The sequence below is a fragment of the Borostomias antarcticus genome (assembly GCF_949987555.1).
Source record: "Borostomias antarcticus genome assembly, chromosome: 10".
Lineage (NCBI taxonomy): Eukaryota > Metazoa > Chordata > Actinopteri > Stomiiformes > Stomiidae > Borostomias > Borostomias antarcticus.
The window spans coordinates 25104907-25125991 of NC_140243.1; the positions used below are offsets into that span (position 1 = coordinate 25104907).

General features: G+C 42.3%; 1 protein-coding gene across 2 annotated transcripts in view; it reads right to left on the reverse strand.

Moving 5' to 3' along the window:
• Nucleotides 1-15424: 15424 nt before the first annotated feature.
• grik3 (glutamate ionotropic receptor kainate type subunit 3) overlaps nucleotides 15425-21085 on the reverse strand; it is a gene marked incomplete at both ends in the record, with an annotated part of 89311 nt that continues 83650 nt past the window's right edge. Inside the window, 3 exons of one of the 2 annotated variants that reach the window (XM_084445130.1) lie at nucleotides 15425-15904; nucleotides 16554-16804; nucleotides 16934-17159. In XM_084445130.1, coding sequence (XP_084301256.1) covers nucleotides 15425-15904; nucleotides 16554-16804; nucleotides 16934-17159 — 957 coding nt within the window. The remainder of the gene's footprint in view (nucleotides 15905-16553; nucleotides 16805-16933; nucleotides 17160-21085) is intronic. The other variant, XM_084445131.1, reaches the window with a different exon arrangement.

A 21085-nucleotide genomic window follows, 5' to 3' on the forward strand; every position in this document is an offset into this window, starting at 1 on the left:
CAATCAATCTTTCTGTGGGACACAATGAGATGGTAAAGTAGACATTGATTAAAGAAGGTCAAAAAAGGGATTGATTTTAATCACGCTGGAACATGATCCGCGACCTCCGAGATCATGGACTGGCATCTATTTGATTGGATCCGGCGGCATCATTGTATATTAAAATCTGTAACTAAATAGTGTGTAATAAAAAAAATAATATGGGGAGTAAAACCTTCCTGGGAAGGGGCCACACACGCCACCAAAGACTCAGACGATGGACCAATTTACTTAATGCATTTATTTAAGCACAACGTGTTTCACTTTACGCTTCATCAGGTGCATAACAAATAAAGCAGAGATCTTTCTTTTATAGAGGGCTGTGTGACATCACACACCCTCCAGGCACAGCTTGAATCAATCAATCATCAAACAATCAATCAATCAATCAATCAATCAATATGTTAATTACTTGGCGAAAAAGGTCATGTGCGTCACCATATAGAAGTATATATAGACTGTATATAGATATATATACAGTACACTGTAAACTACTCATTAACTTATCATGCATTCCTCAATAACTACTGTAGTAGTCCCCAGTCTGTTCTCCCATCATTATCTACTATATGGATTCATAGTTGATCAGTAACTAGTCATTAACTAATCATTGGTTCCTCATTAGTTACTCAGTAACTACTCACATTTTTGTTTACCTTACTTTAAAGGGGAATCGGAACAAAATTGATACAATGTTAAGACTGTCCTTAGTTCCAGTTTGTGTTCACACGGCAGAACACCCAATCAGGACAGATCAGTTCTGAACACGCCTCCAACACGCTTCACTTGCAGACAGCCTTCTGATTGGTCAGAATAGAGGGGCTCGTGGGATGTTTATTTTCAATAGAAGAATAGAAGGCTATACATTCGTCATGGGTAGGTTATGGTACTTTCAGGTGTACATACTGTACCTGTACATGCAAAATACAGAGTTGTTGTAACAGGGGCAGGAACCTATGTGTGGTTTCGGTAGGAACATAATATATGATGGACGCGGATCTATTTTCGAATGGCGAATAAAACCTACATAAGTATACGTGTGTATTATGCAGTGTGCAGAAATCTAGACAGGAGACTAATGTAATGTTAGCTCTTATACTTTTGACGACGACATTCTGCTCGGCCAGTGTTGTGTTGCAATAGTAGTGAGTCCTTATGTATGGCAATGTTTACGATAGCGTAGGAGTTGATTTCTGGCTAGCTTTCGTTTTGAGGGCCAGATACTTTAAAGACCACAACTGAATCGTAAGGGAGAACGCTTGAATTGAGACGAGACCACCCTCTCCAGGTGACCACCCTCTCCAGGTGACCACCCTCTCTAGGTGACCACCCTCTCCAGGTGGGCTCGTCGCGGTTGGTTTGTTGCGGAACCTGTCGCAATTGTTCACACGTGCAAAAATGAATCGTAATATGAGAGAAACGTGATAAATTGTGTGAAAACACCCTTATTGTTTTTGACTTTGAGTGATACCCAGAACATTTTTGTATGTCTAGGATCAATCTTTTTTATTTTATTGAGATCTGAAATGTTGGTAACAATGCATACTTTTCTCAATTACTGTCTGTCATTGGTACAGTCCAGGATAAATTACTGTAGGTTTAATTAAAGGTTTATTGCTAAAAGGTAATTACATGTTGCATACAATTGATACCCATCATACCGAAGGGCATATTTTTGATTTGAGCTTTGGTGGGTACATCAACCGGTGCACTTGCAGCATACAAATTGATAACAAGGGTTAAAAAAACTAACCTAAACATTACATGTCTGGTTTGTTTACAAACGTTAAGCAATTCAGTAGACACCTCATGGCTCAAATCTTGTCACGTTTGCAATGATAGGCAAGTTGTTGCCGTAAGTACAGGATTGTCACATATTGAAAAATACAATTTCACTTTGCACTTTCAATACTGAATCAATACGAGACGCGAGGATTTTCCCGTAGGCCTATTTATGTGCAAAGAACTGTAGTGTTGACGGAGGCTTGAACTTTGTAGCCATGCAACTAAATTCAAATAGATACCACAGCCAGCCTCACATGCGTTAGCAAGAAACAGCAAACCAATACTATCAGTGATATTGGGCTAGGGAGGCGGGGCTAGAGAAGGAGATCTGTTAAGCGTTTGTATACCAAATTATTGCTGGGGACAATTCAGTAGTCTCTGAATATTGATGGGGACATGTCCCCAGCGTCCCCACTAAATTCTATGCACATGATCATACCTTAGACAGGAATATTACGCATTATTACCTAGTGAGAATGTACTCAGGAACCGCTGTTTTTCCATTAAAGAGGAAATTAGTTAAAGTGACTGTAAAGTGAGATTTCTTTTTTGAATCATTCAAATTTGTCTGGGTGGTTAATAACATTTTTCTGTGGTTTGAGGAACATATTTATCATTGTCTTTACAGTCACTTTAAGGCACTGTTACGGGGGTCGACTAGCCTGGCTCGTACTTCTACTGCACTGCTCTACAAGACTAGTCAGCCCGTAACCTGGACGTCTTTCCCTACGTGTAGGTAGACGTGTTGAGTATGCTGACTTACCTGGGTGAGAGCAAGCTAACCTAGTTAGGGGGGATAGGATCGCTACTCACCGCAACCCAGGTAAGAACTCGACCAGCTCGACGCCGATGGGCCCGCTACGACAGCCCCCCGGAATAGATGCGCGGCCAGCTCGCTCCTTGATGGTCCGTTCAGTATTTGTTAAAAGGGTGTTCACTTAAGTCCATAATTATGGGGGAGAAAGAAGTCGATCGCACGGTGGCATCTCTTGGTCCATGTCTGGTCAGCGTGTCATTTCCAAAAAAGATACCTGCCCAGCTGTTTTCCATGAGCCGCTAATGAGCAACAACCCCCCCCCCCCCCCATGTGTCATCAGTCTGCCCCTAGCTCTAACTGTCAGCTAAGACCTGGCGTAACAGGCGTAATAGACATTACATCTGTGGGCTGTAAGGCTGCTGGGGCATTATATGCTATATGGCTAGGGAACCATTTCTGGTTAAATTACTTTTATACTTTTCCAGCATTCGTGTGTGGGGAAATGTGAAATAGACCCGTTGCTTAAACGTGTAATAGAGCCGTTTCTCTTATCCCATATAGCCTAATAACAATAGTTTGACAGCCAGGAGGCGCGCGGGCAGCGAGCATTGAGCAATCCCCCTGCTCGCCAGCGAGCCTCCAGGCGAGCGCACCCTAGCAGGGGTATTGCGATATGCGGAGCGCGCGCCCACTCAGCGCCCCACCCGAGTAGCTCCCCTCCCGGGTGCAGTTTCCTAAATCAGCCTGATCCCTGTGTCCAGTCCTGACGTGCATTGTAAAATGTCTCCATTAAACATTTAAGCAATGGCTCTATGCTTAGGTGTAAGCATGGCTAAAACGTGATACTGAGCCGTGCCTCTACTCGTCTATTACACGTTTAGCTGTGATTGACTCCTCCCAATGTGCATACAGTAGAGATACATAATCATGTATTCATGCATACAAAGTCCAATCAATACAGGTGGAAACTGTCTTCGCCTATCACTGGACCCATCTGGGGATCCATGTGATGGTTTACATAAAGGCATGCTATAGTGGATGCATTGGCAGCTCCATAAGCAGAGAGATGAGGATGTAGGGATAGGGGGGGTTGCATCAGAATAGTTAATCACCTGCTGGGGAACCTTTTCCCCCTGTGGAACAGAGATGTGTCTGGTCCCAGGGGCACTTCAAACAGTCTTGCTGTAGGCAGCAAGCAACCTTGAGATACGACACTGCTAGTGTGTCCTTTAGGAACGAACAGGAAGCTCAGAGGTTTCTGTCTGATGAGGAGCAAAACCTGCCTTGCACAACAACTTCTAAATAACAGTACACTGTGTCCAAATTCAGAATAACATTGCCTCGTGCTGTCTTATTATGGGATATGGAAGGCTCTTTGTAGACAATAGTTAATTGTATTTCTTTAAATAACTTTCAGATTCACAGCATCACCAAGAAATGTCATGTCCGATATCCTCTGATAGGTTTCCCCACAAGTCAAACGGAATCATCTGAGGATATGAGCTCTGATATCAGCCTGTGTCTGTGAGGATGAACATGAAAGTGAAATGAAATGAGTCCAGAATAAACAGTGGACTCTAATTCCAACATCCAGCCACATGGTCTCTCCCTGTACAGGCGTGACACATGAATTGCCAGGCTCATTATGGTCAACAGAATATTCATGAGTATTCCCTCGATGGGACCTCTCCATTGGAGCACTATGGTGTGCTGTAATTACACACTCATTAATTATTCACTGTTACTAATGTTATTGGGCTGGGTGGTTATAGCTGCCCTCTATTGCCCTAACATTCTCTGTTTTTTTTTTAGCATTCGGCACCAGCATTAAAGGAGAAGGCTCTTTTTCGACAACCTGGACCTAATATACAGCATATTATAAGACGTTTGACTCACCGAGATAACTTTGGTGGCGGCAGATGGGGCACCGAGAATGCAGCTTCTAAAATGTATTTTCTGCCGCGAAACGGTTGTTTTCATCAATCTATTTTTATGAATCGCTAGTTGTGCTTCCATAGAGCGAGGACTTGTTGTGGTTTTCACATGCCTCTGTAATATGATCTTTAGAAACGAAATAAAGCTCCCCCTCTTGCTCCAGCACGCATGCGCAGAGCAGCATGAAGACTGGCTATTCTCCGTCCGTAGGCTACATTCGCAGCTCACATTCTCTACGCTACGATCGGCTTCCATCATATTCTAAATCATCTTCTATATCCTCAAAATCTGATAAATATTCAGCCATATTGCACACAATATTCCAGGCACCAACAAGCCGATCGTTCTATGGAAGCACAACTAGCGATTCATAAAAATAGATTGATGAAAACAACCGTTTCGTGGCAGGAAATACATTTTTTAGAAGCGGCATTCTCGGTGCCCCGTCTGCCGCCATTACATGGATAAACTGGATTTCAAATTTCTTCTACAGGCCTCCGAATTACACCAAAGTTATCTTGGTGAGTCAAACGTCTTATAATATGCCGTAAATAAGGCCCAGGTTGTCGAAAAAGAGCCTTCTCCTTTAAGCTTCAAAGACATGTCAGAATACGAGAATCTAGCAATGATGCTTCTCTGAATTCCTGAATTTCTTTAGCCTGTAGGCTGAAGAGGAATTTTGATTATATGCATGTACTCAAAAATGCATGTTTGGTCTTTCTTAATATCCATCTCTACATATTGCCTTTGCCAGTATGAAACCTAATAGTCTTTCATCCCCAGTGCCTTTTTACATTTAACCTCAAGCCTCTGTTTGTGATGCACTCGTTACACAAAATGTTTAACTAGGCAGATGCTACTATCCTTACTCAAATGTTAATAATAATAATAATAACTTTAATTTATAGCGCCTTTCATAGACCCAAGGTCGCTTTACAGGAGAGAGACAAACAAAGCAAAGACATCCCAGAGAACAGTAAGAACATGGAACAGTAAGAACTATAATTTATAGGCAGAGGTGAACAGGTGGGTTTTTAGAGCAGCTTGTCCAGGGTTGGTGAATGGCGGATGTCCTTGGGGAGAGAGTTCCAGAGGGTGGGGGCTGCCACACTGAAGGCTCTGTACCCGAAGGTCTTGAGGTTTGCAGTAGGCTTGACGAGGCGGTCCTTGTTAGAGGACCTCAGAGGTCTGGGTGGGGTGTAGTGGTGGAGGAGATCGGAGAGGTACTGGGGGGCCAAGCCGTGGAGAGCTTTGTAGGTGAGCAGAAGGAGGTTGTATGTTTAAGCTGGAAGTTCTTCCTTCCCTAAAGGAATTTAAATGCCTGATTTCATTTCTTTATGATACATGTTGTAACTGTTTTTAACTAAGTGCACTGTACATTGTTTTGTTGTTCTATTTTGTTGTACACTCAGCAGCTCTGCAAATGAGGTGGCCTCACCTCAGAGCTCACCTGAGTATAAATAAAGGTTTCAATCAATCAATCAATTCAATCAATGTGATGCTGGATTTGACCGGGAGCCAGTGCAGGCGGATGAGGATAGGGGTGATGTGCTGCCAGGGCTTAGTGCGGGTGAGAACCCTAGCAGCTGAGTTCATTGCATACTGGAGCCTGTCCAGGGCAGTGTCCGGTAGCCTGGACAGGACTCCGTTGCAATAGTCTAAGCGGGAGGAGATGAATACATGAACGAAGGTCTCAGTGACGGAGTCGGAGAGATACGGCCGGAGTCTGGAGATGTTCCGGAGGTGGAAGAAGGCGGATTTGGTGGTGGAGTTGATTTGAGACCGGAAGGAGAGGGTGGAGTCCAGAATGACGCCCAGGTTGCGGACTTCAGGGGATGGGGAGATGGCGCAGCCATCAACCTGAAGGATGAGATCTCCAACCTTCCGGAGCAGGGCCGGGGTCCACACAACCATGAGCTCGGTTTTCTTGCTATTGAGTTTGAGTAGGTTAGTGGTCATCCAGTTTTTTATGTCTGTGAGGCAGCTGATGAGTGACTGAGGGGGGATCGGTGTGGATGGTGAGGTGCTGAGATAGAGTTGAGTATCATCAGCGTAGCAGTGGAAGTTGAGACCGTGGTGGCGGATGATCTGACCGAGTGGGAGCATGAAGATGGTAAAGAGGAGTGGGCCTAGCACGGAACCTTGGGGGACACCATGATTGACAGGACTGGGGATGAGCTGGAGCCATTGATGCAGACCAACTGTTTCCGGTTAGTGAGGTAGGACTGGAACCAGGTGAGGGCAGTACCGGAGAGGCTGAGGTGGACAGATAAAAGGTGGAGGAGGATGGAGTGGGATATTGTGTCAAAGGCTGCTGAGAATATTAGTGATGCGGCACTCTTGTTTTTCACATCCACGATTTCCTGGAGGGAGCTTGGGTTCAGTCATCGTCCATACTAAGGTTCACTGCACACTGTCCCCCATATCAAAGCAATCCTCCGGTGCAGCTCTGACTCCTCCAGTGCAGCTCTACAACCCTCCGGGCCCTCGGAGATGGCCGTGGCCAGGGTCGGCTGCGGTAGAAGCTCCACTCACCCTCAAACGGGTCGATGATGCATGGCAGCTGGGTGCCGTCGGCTCGCCCCGGAGAGCCTGTCAGAATCGTACCCGCGGACGGCACCGTCAAGGTCACCAGGAGAAACACTGGACATCTGCCAGCCCAGCAACTACATCACTGCTGACAAGCATGAGCGATGGAGGGAGTAAGTTCCCACAATGGCAAAGAGGGCGGTGTCAATGTACACAGCATTCGTTTGGTTTCAATTAAGAAATATGCAGTGTTTGTATGTACAGTATTCCTATTCATTCATTGGTTATGAATGAGAATATGCAAACCACATGAACACAGTTCCGACATATTCATGTATCGCTTTTTGATGCGTTTTCCTTCAGATTTGCCTTTGTTCTCGTTCTGTTTCATTCTCTGCTCGATCTCCTGATTCGTCGGTCTCTACCTCAGGTGGCCCCGCCCCTTCCCTCACAGGGCCCTCGTTCTCACCTACAGTACACCCCATTTCATGCGCCGTCATCTTCCATTCCTGTCTTAACGCTCATCGATTTTGTCTTCGCTTTCGCATTATTCACTTTTAACCTGCCCTTATTCTTGTTCCTATCCTTCCCCATCATTCTCAATTCTGCATGGATATTACCCTCCGCAACCTTTCCGTATCCCCCTCTCTCCTCTGTCTCTTCCCGCGCTGTCGTTTTAATTTCACTCCACGTCTCCCTCCACCTCTTTTTACATCTCTTTTTTTATCTGCCCCCCCCCCCTCCCCCAAGGCCCCTCTTGCTTTTTTACATACTCCTGATGCTTTCCTCCTGGCCCCCGCCTGTCCACAGGGATTCATTCATACTGAGAGATAATAAATCTTCCCATTAGGAGCCGGGCCCCTACCCATCGCTCATTATGCGCCCGCTGCTCCTCGGCGCCGGGGCCCGGGGTTCCCCCGGCTTCTTTGACACAGTCGCCTGCCGCCTCCGCGCCAGCAAGGTCAATCTCTCTCTGTCGCGGTCTGTCGGCGGGTCCGCAACATGACACATATACACACACGCTCGGTCACGCATATACTGTATGGTATACTGAGCGTACAAGCAGAGATGCTGAAAGACACTGGCATACACACACACACATACACACACACACACACACACACACACACACACACACACACACACACACATACACATAAACCCAGACCCACACCTACAGTACATACAAACACACACACACATGCATGCTCACTCATACACACACACACACACACACACACACACACACACACACATAAACCCAGACCCAGACCCACACCTACAGTACATACAAACACACACACACACACACATGCATGCTCACTCATACACACACACACACACACACACACACACACACACACACACACACACAGACTGCATCATTCTGATATACTGTACTATTTTTTTTCTTGGGTTAAGGTTAGGATTTTATCCCTTAGGTCAGATGTAATTTGGTAACCAATCACATCTGACCTATTGTCCACTTGTCCCCTGTCACTGCTGTGGAGGGTCTGTCGAACACCCCCACGGTCAGCGATCCGGAAGAGAGCCAGCTACCTAAATCTCACAAGTCTGTGACCGTGACTCCGACGCTAGACGGGTCACTGTAGAGCAGTGGACCCTCGTGCTGAAATTAAACTAACCACCCTCGGGAGTGAGGGCTCAATATGTCACTTCCCTGTGGGATCCGGCCAGTGATTCGGATCTGGTGAGACCAGGGCGCGAACCCCGGTACCCGCTGGGCAGCTGATGATGTATTTTGTAATACATTTCTGTCTCATTGTTTCGTCCCTTAGGTCAATCCAGGGGATGGAGTAACATAAAATGAACCCGGGGTCAAAGGGGCAAGGAGAAAGGAAGTATAAGAACAAATCAAGAATTGATTATATAGTCTTACAAAATAAAATAAAATTAATGAAACAAATGAAACATCAAATCAATAACATAATTAACACAAAGCCAAACACAACACACACTCCTTCCAAAAGAGAGGGAGTAGCCACAGCTCAAACAGAGCTGATCATATCATTAATGCACACAACACACTCCCTCCCAAAGAGAGAGAGCCACCGACTCCAATGCATGCAACCCGGCTTTATCTGCTAACACCAAAGCAGTAATGTGGAAATAAGGGACTCATGATTGGTAGAAAGGGTCTGTTTGAGACCATTCGACTGAGAATAGTCATCACTAGCCATGTTTCCATCCACTTGTCAATCGAATTATGTGAGGATCGCTAAAAATATGAATGCGAATAAAGCCGGTGAACGTGCGTTTCCATCTAGAGCTTTAAATCGGATAAAGCATTTATCACAAAAGCCTTTTATCGAACAAGAGAAAATCCAACGAGATCGACAGTACAAACTTTTTGTCGATTTTCATGACTTTGAATCGAATTTTACTGTTTCCATAAGTCATTTTTAATTCGATATAACTTAATTCGCATGAAACGTGTGGATGGAAACATAGCTACTTTCACCACATTCAATTCCATTAGGCGTGAGAGAGTCCACCTGTAAGGGTCTGTCTCTGCTTCCATGAGTGCTTTGCACTGAGAATAGACAAACGATCACTCAGGGTGTCTGTAAGCTCTGCTGTAGTCCCATTCTCAGACATTGAAGATGGATACTTCAAAAAGCCTCCATTCATCTTTTTCACAAGGCAGGGGTGCCCCACGCATTAGGCACTCACTCACACTCCAACATGAGGGCGCATCTGTAAGTGAGTCACAATGACTGAGATGCACCAACAGGCCTTTGCCACCTCCTCCACTATATTGTACAACACAACTTGAAAAAAGCAAACTGAAAAATGTATATTACAACTCCACTGTGCCTGATATATCAGGGTGTGTATACTCCAGTGTTTAGGTACAGTAGCAGTAGGCTCGTGTAGAACGTGACTTAAAATACATATTCCACCATAAGCAAATTGATTTTTATGGCAGATGGAAACAAGTTCTTCTTGAGAGAGCTTGAGATACCACAACTGTTGATTTTATAAAACATGGGCACACCTTTAATTGCTTGAAAACCCACAGCTGCAGCCATATATAAAATGTAATTTGATGCTGATCTCATCTTTATACGATTTTAAAGAAGTAGTAAAATATCATGGCAAAATATCAAATCTAGGCCATAAAGGGAGGATGAGGGTTTGTGTGTTGCCTTACTGATGTACTGTAACAGATGTTCACATCTCTAATAAGGACTGAAATTCGAAATACTGTATGATTATTTATATTCTATACCATTGTGAAATTACTTTAAGATGTTTTCTTTTTCTTTTAAATGATAAAAATGTATACTTTTGGACATATCCTTTGTTTTGAGTGACAGCTTGTGGGCGGACTGTCTGAGGCTGAGATTACAGTGACCACTGGTTTTGTTAACTAAGTAGGCTACTGAACTAATATTACTAATGAACATGGTAAGCTCAAAAACATTATGTTGAACATAAATACGATTGGGGCAATCAATCCCCATATGAATGAGCCACAGCAGCTGCAAGCCACAGGATCAGATGATGCTCTACCATGCTCTCAAACATGTATGGGGCGAGACACGGGTCAATGGTGCCTGAGCAGGCTTTGCCATCTCTGCTTATGACTGTCAATGAGCATGCAAGTTAGATAGCTAATCAAAAGGTCAGACTAGTGATATTGACTATTGAGTTTCACGCTATCAATAGATCAAACAAGTAATCCAAAAAGGGAACACTATATTTTCATAATTCGGATTGTGATTGAAAATCAACTATGATCACCAGATCTTTTCGGTGTCGACCAAGATATCTACCCTTGGTGGCAAAATAGGCAGTGTCAAATGATTTTTAAAACACCAATTTCTATCATTAAAAACACACATAAACATATATATATATATATATATATATATATATATATATATATATATATATATATATATATGTTTTTAATGATAGAAATTAGTGTTTGACACTGCCTATTTTGCCACCAAGGGTAGTACAAAATGAAGTGAATCGATCAAAATGTGACTTTAATAGGTAGGAACTTTCCACTGAGGGCTGTACATTGTTGCTTCATTAATTATTGTAGTTATCAAGAGTTAGTAAGGAAGTCTAACTATCATAATACATAAATGTGTTGTATTTAATCACCAAACAGGAGTACTATTGTTTAAATTTTTTATTTAAAACTTTAAAATCATATAACCCATACAGCAAACTGTACAATTGAATTATTCACAGTGTGTTAAAAAGAAAATAATCCATACCTTCTCTATATTTTGTATTTCCTCATGTTTAACTTCAGTGTCAGTTCTAATAATGGTCTTCTCTTAACACATACAGTTACAAGGAAAAAATGTTACAAAACATTACAAAAAACTATATTCATAGAAATTCTGCATGTCCACAAAGAAAACCCTGGTTGGCACCAACATAATCATTGAATTGTTTGAGAGGTTTTCTGTCAAATGATACACAAGTGCATCTCAAAGGAAATCATTTCTTAAAGAAAGGTGTATTCATTGTGGCTCAAGAATAACGGTAACTCAGAGCACGTACTGCTTATGGAACACTTATTCACTGTAGCTTACTTTTTCAGAACTTTTAGAACTCTGTCCACTCTCATCTATTTGCGAAGTTGAGGGAAGTGGAATATCAGGAGGAAAATGAAGTGTTTACAGCCAGTGTGTGTGTGTGTGTGTGTGTGTGTGTGTGGGAGGGGGAAAGGGGGGTCAGGCTTAAGACCACCTGCTTCAATGCACTCAATAAAGAGGCAGCTAGATCACAAAAGTCCTATTATAAGGGTGTTTTCTACAGTTTGGGGTAGTTCAAGATTACAATGTCACATACACCTCATATTGTTTGATAAACAAAGATATATTAATTTTCTGTTCTTGTTGATCATAATCCAATATATTATAATGGAGTTCAATCATATTCATTAGATAAATAGAGGTTGTGGGTATGGGAAAAGGGATCAGGTTAAAGTGACATTTGAAATCAAAGAAAAATCTATACCAAGTTCTACTCTGAACAAAATGCATGTACAGGTGCATCTCAGAAAATTTGAATATTGTGGAAAGTTAATTATTTTCCGTTATTTAATTAAAAAGGTGAAACGTTCATGTATTCTAGATCCATTACACAAAGTTAAATATTTCAAGGCTTTTTTGTTTTAATCTTCATGATTGTACAGTATGTTCATTTATACACTCAATACTCACACTACACAATACTTGGTCAGGGTTCTTTTTGCACAAATTACAGCATCAACATGGAGCGTGGCATGGAGGCAATCAGCCTTGAAATATTTCACCTTGTGTGTAATGCATCTATAATATATGAAAGTTTCACTTTTTGAATTAAATTACAGAAAATAATGCACTTTCCACAACATTCTAATTTTCTGAGATGCACCTGTATTTACCAGTATAAATTTAGCAAAATACATTTTTCTCCTGTTCATCTTATCTACATAATTATGCTCTAATTTTCTGAAGGAAATTCATAAACATGTATACAGTTAATCTCTACCAAACCAATGATAAGTCACACAGATTTAAGTTTCCTTGAATCTTAGATATTGAAAAAAGTGGAACCTAGGATATTTTGTCTTGATTTAAAAACAACATGAACCTCACAGAGGTCTGCTGTCTCCTCAGCTCCCTGTTCTGGCAGCTCACAGACTCCTAGGCTGTGTTCCAAATCGCATACTTCTACTTCTTACTACCAGTACCTACTACAGCTGCCCTTAGAAAGTACGTACTTTTCAAGCAGTAGGCATCCAATTGGGACATACTACCTTGTCATAACATTGCGCCGTCGCTGTCCATAACGCCACATTCGTCTACAGCTGTCACGACTTGCACATGTGACGCACATTTCCGCTGCGAACAGGATTGTGGGTCAGAATAGCCAGAAAAGCCTGCTGGCTTACATACTGCAGAATACTGGTATTTTTGCCATACTGCATCTGGCATACTATGTATTGGGACATACTACATCCTGTTTTGGCATACTATATAGTAGGGTAGTATGCGATTCGGAATTCAGCCGTAGTATCCTACAGCTTGACACTTTTCGCAGTTATATTGTACAGTTCATAGGCGTTAAAAGTCAACACATACGCACAAAATTGTATTAATCTGCCTGTTTGTTGATCTCATTATCATTTAGACATTATAAATATTTATTTAGCATATGATCTCTATCTCACTCCACGTCTGGAAATTCAAATGTAAAAAATCCACAACAATGAGTGTCTTATTAGCCACTCAGGGCCGTCTTCCAGACCAATAGTCAGTTTGTTGTCTCGTTTGCCTTGGCAGATTTTACACAATGCTCACATGAAACAACCTCAGCAGCCAGAAAGCTTTTAGATCAGGCCAGCAAAATGGAAAATAGCAAATTGGTGCGAGTTCCAAGGACATTCACTGGTGCTATGGCCACACAGTAAACACCTGGACAAAGACCAGAATGTTGTAGCTCACTGAGCAGACAATGATAGCATTGAAACCTCAGTCATAGGGTCACGGTTTCAGCCACATATCCTCCATCCAACACACCACTGAACCAGCAACAGAAGAAGGAGGGAACACAACGCAACTTGTTTACATGGCTATTGGTTTGAAAAACCACTCAAAGCCATTGTAGTCCATTTATAAAAAGTTTTATTAATGGGCAATGGCCACACATATTCCGGTTCAGTCTTAATGATTACAGCCTGGTATCACACCTTTTTCCCTAATGTGTGCCAAAAGCTTCTCGATATTGTCCTTAAAAGAAAGGATTAAGACTAGGCAATGAATTCATGTTTAGACACTTTTGTAGGAGGATTGTTTCTTTCAAGGGATTTGACTATACAACCACGCTCCCAATAATAATATAGCCTTCATTTGTTTGTTTGATTGATTACTAAGATGCCAAAAAACATGTTACTTTATGCAGGAGGAGTGTTCTCTGTCTCCCATCCAGAACTTCTATGGCCATCGATTGGCCGTTGCCTGGCATCGCCAGACCTATTCGCACATTTGAATTAGTCTGGAAACTCTCAGTTCATTTTCGATTTCCAAGGGCCGTTATCAATAGCCACAGATCAATGCCTCTGGATGCAATTGAACAACCAATAAGGGCAATGACACTTTGGTTTTCACTGTACCCCATCTTTATGGTGACCAGTGGGGTGAGTTGGAAAATTAAACTTTTACAACATCATGTTGCTAGTACAGTAAACATATCTCTCTCATCAACAAAAGCTTTAAGTGCAGTTATTTGTTATTCTTTTAGAGAAAATATACCGTCCAGTTTGCTTAATACTGTCGCAATAGCGGATTCAACAGACCGTTCCACATCAGCGGCAGCCATCTTTATGAAAGTGCCTCAATGGCGCTCCTTTGTACAGTCACTGGATCAAACCCGCAATATATTAGATAAAAGGTTCTGATTGGTCCGTCCAAGGTCAGGTATCGGGAAATCTGTCTGAACGGGAGGGTTACCAGACTGATCCACGGAGAGAAACAGAATGTGATCTCATGATCAGGATGGCGATGCCAGGCTAGTTTAATGTACCATCTAATGGGCATATCTTTGGCAATTGACAAGTTATTCTGATCTCAAATTTCTCTACATAAAAAAGTATATAGATACTGTATACAAACACCTGCAAATAATGTGTTTAAGCACAAACAAGTCTGACCATATACTGTACTGTTTGGATTACAATAACAAAATGGCACAATGTGTGGAAATATTATTTCAAAGTAAAAAATAAATCATATGTTCCCCAAACTTGGGACAGCTTATGTTATCCCTTTGTAATTTGTGCATTGAAATAGTCGATTTAAATTCCTTATTCACTGAATGATCTACGCTCATCCTCATGTGGTAGGTTTCCAGCGTTGTCAACAGCTGCAGGTTCGAATTGGTAGATTCCTTACGATGTCTTAAATGTCCAAGCCATATGTCCAAATGTGTCTTCCGTCATTAAGCCTATGACTTGAAGTCCAGTACCCATGTTAAGCCTGGACAACATTTGAGGTAACATTATCTCTGCAGCCAAAAGAGGCCCAGTCTCTTGCGTAATTAGGTAAAGGATAATCGGTAAGAACGTTGAATGACTTTGATGTGCTATGTGTGTGTGACATAACTGATCTCCAGTGGAAACTGCCCATCCTTGTCTGTCTGTAGTTCTTTTATTGCCATGCTCAGCTATGCCTCTTCTCTGACTTCAATTTGTCCAATAAAACGCCTCTATCTTTGTTGTTGATTGAGACTTTGTTGGGTATTTCCTTGGGTGTGTTTTAGAGTCGCGCAGCAGACTTGAATACAGATTATTTGGAGATGCTGTTGTTTCCTTTTCCTTCCGTTTTTGGAATACGTCGTTGAATGTTGTCATACCTGTGTTGCTGATGCCGCCATTTTGATATGCCCATGTTTTGTCAGTGTCCCCATGTTGCTGTGGTTAATAGTGAATCTGGTGATTCCCTCTATCCCGTTGTCCCTGGTCTCTGGCACAGCTCCTGTCACCTGACTCAGGAGGCTATTCCCCTGGGGGGCACACACTGTCACGGGAACACGGGGGTCATCCCAGTGTTGCACGTCATGTTGTCTTTTCCCGGGAGTCGTCGGTCGTTGAAGGTGTGCATGTTGATCACCGCATCTGTCTTCGCTGCTGCCGGGGGCTGGGGCTTGTGTTTCACACGCCTCTCGCAGGTGAACGACAGTTTGATCTCGTCCACCATGGCACTGCAGAAAGACCTCTGGGCGAGAAGGGGAGGGATGGGGGGATTTGAGGAAGGAGAAAGAGGGGAAAGGGACGGGGGGTAAATTCCTTAGGTTTAAGTTGTTCTGACAGCAAAGAGCGTCAACAGTCCAATAGTGAATCACACATCACCATGGAACCATTCGTGTTGTATGTGCCGTGGCTCCACGTGGCCCACAGCAATGTCAGACTGCACTAACATCGCCCCATGCAACCCACGCAATGTTTGGTGTTACAAATATACATGCAGTCAGATAGACACGGTGTCTATCCGTTCCAATTTCCTACACTAGCCAGGCATGCTTATAACAACCCACTTGGTTGTATAACTGATGATTTGCAGCTGTTGAGTTTCACAGTAATCTGACATCTGCAATGACTAATAACATATTAATTCTCTATGCTCCAATTTCCAATTATGCTAGTTAAAAGTAAATGCTGCGCTTTTATGGGCAAAATAGCACTAGGGATTAGCTGAGGGCATGCAAATCCTTTTATGGTTTATTTGAACTGAGAGCCATGGACAGCGTACAGCTCTGATTTAGAGCATGTGTATATATTTATTATAGTCATGAAATTAGTACAATTAGTAGCCAAGTCCACCAATGAATTTGAACAACAGAAACAACAGACATGATCTGTAATTGAATTTATGTTATAAAAAAAAATGAAAGGGGCATTTCGATACAGGAAATATTGGCTCAGAGAGGTTTTCAAATTGTGGTTCATTTCATTGATTGTCATCTTCAAGACATCTACCTGCTCGCGTGCCGCAGTCTTCCTCAGCTTGTATACGAACTCGGCGATGGCCACAAAGACGGAGAGGACCAGGCCTGAGGCCAGCACGATGAAGATCCCCCCCAGGTTCTGGATGCCCATCGGGCCCGTCTCCCGCCGCTCCTCATCCAGACAACTGTTCCCGCTCCACCACTTCTCCTTCAGCATGTGGAGACGGCCATCTTCCAGGATACTCAGGATGGCTATGGTGATCTTGTCTCTGTACGGGGAGCCTGCATGCACACAAAGTGTCTGCTTTATTATGGTTGAAAAAAGGAATGCTTTTGCTATTCTTTTGTTTTATTATGTGTAAACAATGCTATACAATACAGTGGCTATAAGGATGGGCAATTAGACCTTACCCAGGGGAGTGCCGATCCCGTAGCCCTTGCTGTCAATGATGCCTCCAATCTGTGTCAGATTGCAGTTCCTCTTTGTGATGTAGTCGATGGTAGTAGACTCCATAAGAAGGGCGTAGTCTGACCTGAGCACCCTTTGGATACCGTCCTCGATGGACTTGACCAATGACGTGCTCGGCTTGCTGCTCATGAAAGCCCACATCTTCTCAAAAGTGGAAACCTTTGATTTCTGAAAAGGACAGAAATAGCTTTGAATCTCCAACAAACCGTTCGACAACATCAAAAAGTGACACTTGATACATGCTGGAATGAACACCTTCTCTACAATGAATTGGCCAACAAAGGCGATCCTCAGTCTTTGTGCTACAATGGTAGTGAAAATGAATGCTTTCAACCTTGAGCACCTGTTATTCTGCATATCCCTGGCTGCTTGATGTACTACTAATGGAGGTGAGATTTTATTATATCCAAGAGTATGAATAAGATTACTACAACCACATCTTTTCATCTTTCCGTTTTAAAAAATGGATAGTTGGGCCTCTAGAGATAACTAGGCATTATACAATTCTATATCTATTCTGCACAAAATGAAATAAGAAATACAGGGCAAATTCAGTCTATCCAAGCCTTTGAGTTGGATAAGAAATATGTCAAGAAATATGCTTTTTCATCATCATCACATTTTATAGCATACTATAGCTAATTTAACTGTCAGGATACCATTTCAAGCACAGACCTCCTCTGCCCATGAATGCATTTCGTGGCTGTGTGCGTGCGAGCAGGACATTGCAGCAACTGTTATGAGCGCTTTATGCAAGTCAAAACCACTTGTCTCTTTCACCTTCCCGCGTCACGATATGGCCGATACACCCTCCCCCCCCCCCAACAGGGTGAATTAATTTTTGGCTCCTGAACCCAAGTCAACAGAGTTCCCCCGCTTATTTTTACCCTGGAGAAATAAGAGGTCCTGAGCCTAAGTCTAAAAAACCTACCCCAGTCCAAACCCTATGTCTCTAGCGCCCCCACACAAGGAGCTGGCTTCGTTTTGTTTACATTTGCTGACCCAGCCCATGATTCGGATCCATTCCAAAATGTAATGGGTTCTAAGTTGGCCCATGTTACACCCTTCCACCGAGAAAATCGGTCCAGTAGTTTTTGGGTAATCCTGCTAACAGTCAAACAAACAAACTAGAAACGCATCCATCCACTGAAAACAGTACGACTTTGGGTGCCTAAGCACCTGCCCATGTGCCCTTTGATGGCCAAAGTGCAAGGCTTTTTGGCAACGCTTTTCTTTTGTAAATAGTAATGCCTGTGGCCCCCATCTAAAAGTATTTTAACAATTAATAATATCATAAATTGAATTAAATATTTGAATGCCCATCTGACTGCCTCCTCAAGGCTGAGGAAGGCCTTGTGGCTGAAACATCCATTGTTTGTCTGCCTGTGTGCTATGAGAAAGTATTAGGATATTAATATATCCTAAAACTGGACATACCTGTGATTGCTGGTTCTTTGCTACTCCAAAATAACTTATTCTAAACCATGCATCTAGTAAGACTGTTTGTAGTTGTTGAGTCATGCTCGCACCCTCTTTCATCTACACTGCCTAACGGGCCCAGTAGCCAGTAGAGATTAAGCGGCAAACCGACAAATCTGGCAGATGATTTCAAGCAGCAAGAAGTCAGCATCAGCACTCAGCAAGCAACACTACAGTGATGAGTTACGTTGAGACAAACAGGTATGTGACCAAACAAAGTATAAATAGGCCTACTGTTCATTTTCGTTGATTGCACTTTAGGAATAGCTTGATTTGGAAGTAGTCTAATGTTATCTATTCTTGAACCAGATGCAGATGTGCCAACTATCATTAGCCTTCCTACCTTTCCTAGCCTAATGTGGGAATCAGCGAAATCCTGTAACGTCAGCAAAATAATTATTTGTGATGCCACCTCAGTTTCTAGCCTACGTTAACTAACAATGTTATCTAATTTAGCTAACAAACTGGTTGGCTAAGCCAGCTAACTTTTGCTTTATAGCTTGCCTGTTGCCAGTTTACATTTTAGCTAGCTATTATGATTACATATGATCACTAACAGCTGCATAGGATAAGCAACTAGGTAGTTAGCTAGCTATTGATGGCTGGTAGCCTATTTTGCTTATTAATTTAATTAATGTTAAATCTACATATTCTGGCAACGACAACATTTGCTGAAGTGAACTGAACTTTAAGCCCCTGCCCCTTTAACATCATCTGCACTGTTGGTTTAACAATAAAATACATACTTTTCCAATGTATATTTATTTAAATGTACATTTATATTTTACTTTTTATCATTTTAAAATGCATCATAAGGTGTGTTATGTTGAAAGGACCAGCTGTGCAGTGACTCCTGCTCATTTTGACCTGATAAATCTACAGCTACTTCCCAACCTCTTCAGTATTTATTTCAGTTCCATCATCTGCTTGAGTCAAGCTCGTTAGCCCTCCCTGTGATACTGAGAAGAAACTGAGGGCACTTGAGCTGATCACTTCTAATGAGGTAATTAAAGACACCTGTGTGTCTTTAATCTCTTCTCTTTTCATAATGCCACAATCATATCCAGCGAGCACACAAGTAAACGTGGTGAAGGAGAGAAGAAGTATCTTTTACTGAGTCCTCATCTAGAGTGAATAGAGAGAATCAGGTTATACAGTCCTCTGAAAAGGTCATGGAGATAGTTTGAGTCAGGGCTCACAACTGGTGTCATTATGAAATAGAAACAATACCTAAATTCTGATTACGATACTTTAATTTACTCTGTGGTTTATGAGCTGATGTAATTAGAGTCTAATTGAGAAACATATCTGTCATAGTAAAATAGATCAAGATCCAAAACCAGCAGAAACTAGCCACGTAGAAAGGCTGGAAGAGTCCAATTTGAGCAGACCAAGGCTTTTGGAAATGAATGTCCACAGAGATCCAACAACATTCTTGATTACATCATCAGGTCTGGGGAATGCTCAAAGACAGCACTCGGTAGACACCACAATATTACATACACATGTATGAACTATTCAACAGAGACTTTTGAAAGTGTAAAACTGGGACAATCACCCTATGGATAAAAGCCTCTTAGCTATTGAATGCCATACAGATATAGGATGTGAGACATAACTGTGAAACATGAATATGTTATTCATACCATAGTAGCAGAAGTATCGAAGTCAAAAACTCTAAATAAAAAAGTCAAAACCCTGCAGGCAAAAGCTGAAACTTGGGGGGGTCATTATGGAAGAACATAGCTGGAGAATTTGCTTTTGCAGTGGGAACTGATGGTATTGATTTTTTTCTCTGACAAGAGAGAAAAAAAACAATTTGGAAAAGTCAGTTAAAAAGTTATGATTAAACATTATAGGCCCTATTTTGTTGAATCCGACGCTGTCACTAACGCAGACACAAAAGTGAGGACGCTCTAGCAAAATCGGTACTTTTGTGACTGAGGATGATAGTGCAACCTCGCGCAGTTGTAAAAGAAGTTTGATTACGCTAATAAAATACATGTGGGTGTGGTGGGGGTTTAGTTTCATACTGGCCAATCACAACACCTGTTTTCCATCCATTTCCCAACACTATAGAATTGGCAATAACAGTTTTGCATGCGCCAGGAGAACTTCCCCCCCAAAAAGAACGCACCACGGTATGTAGCCTGCGTCACGATGGAGTTTGTATCACAAACCACCTGGATACCGCCGATTCACATAAATGATACTGTGATCAGATGGTGCACGCAACTGCGTTGGATATGTTGGATAGCTTATAATCGCTCATACACACACCCACAACTATTATACTATATTTGTCTGTCCAACATTTTGACGGTTTGCTGCCAAGTCATAATAAAGTTAGCGCTCATGAAATTATAATCACCGTTCTTTCCCTGTCCCATCATAAAACTTTAGAGCTACTTTAGAGCCCATTTTGGGGTTCTGAGTCAGAACAGACTAGTTTGCTCAGATAAACAGATGCTGGAAATAGCCTACTTAATTGTTTATAGTGTGATGCTAAAGTGTGTGCTTGTCAGATATTCGATATCCGTGAAATCCCCTGATAGGCTATTTATTCCATTATATGGTAGGCTATGCAAGGCATTCCGAGTAGGCTATATGCTGAT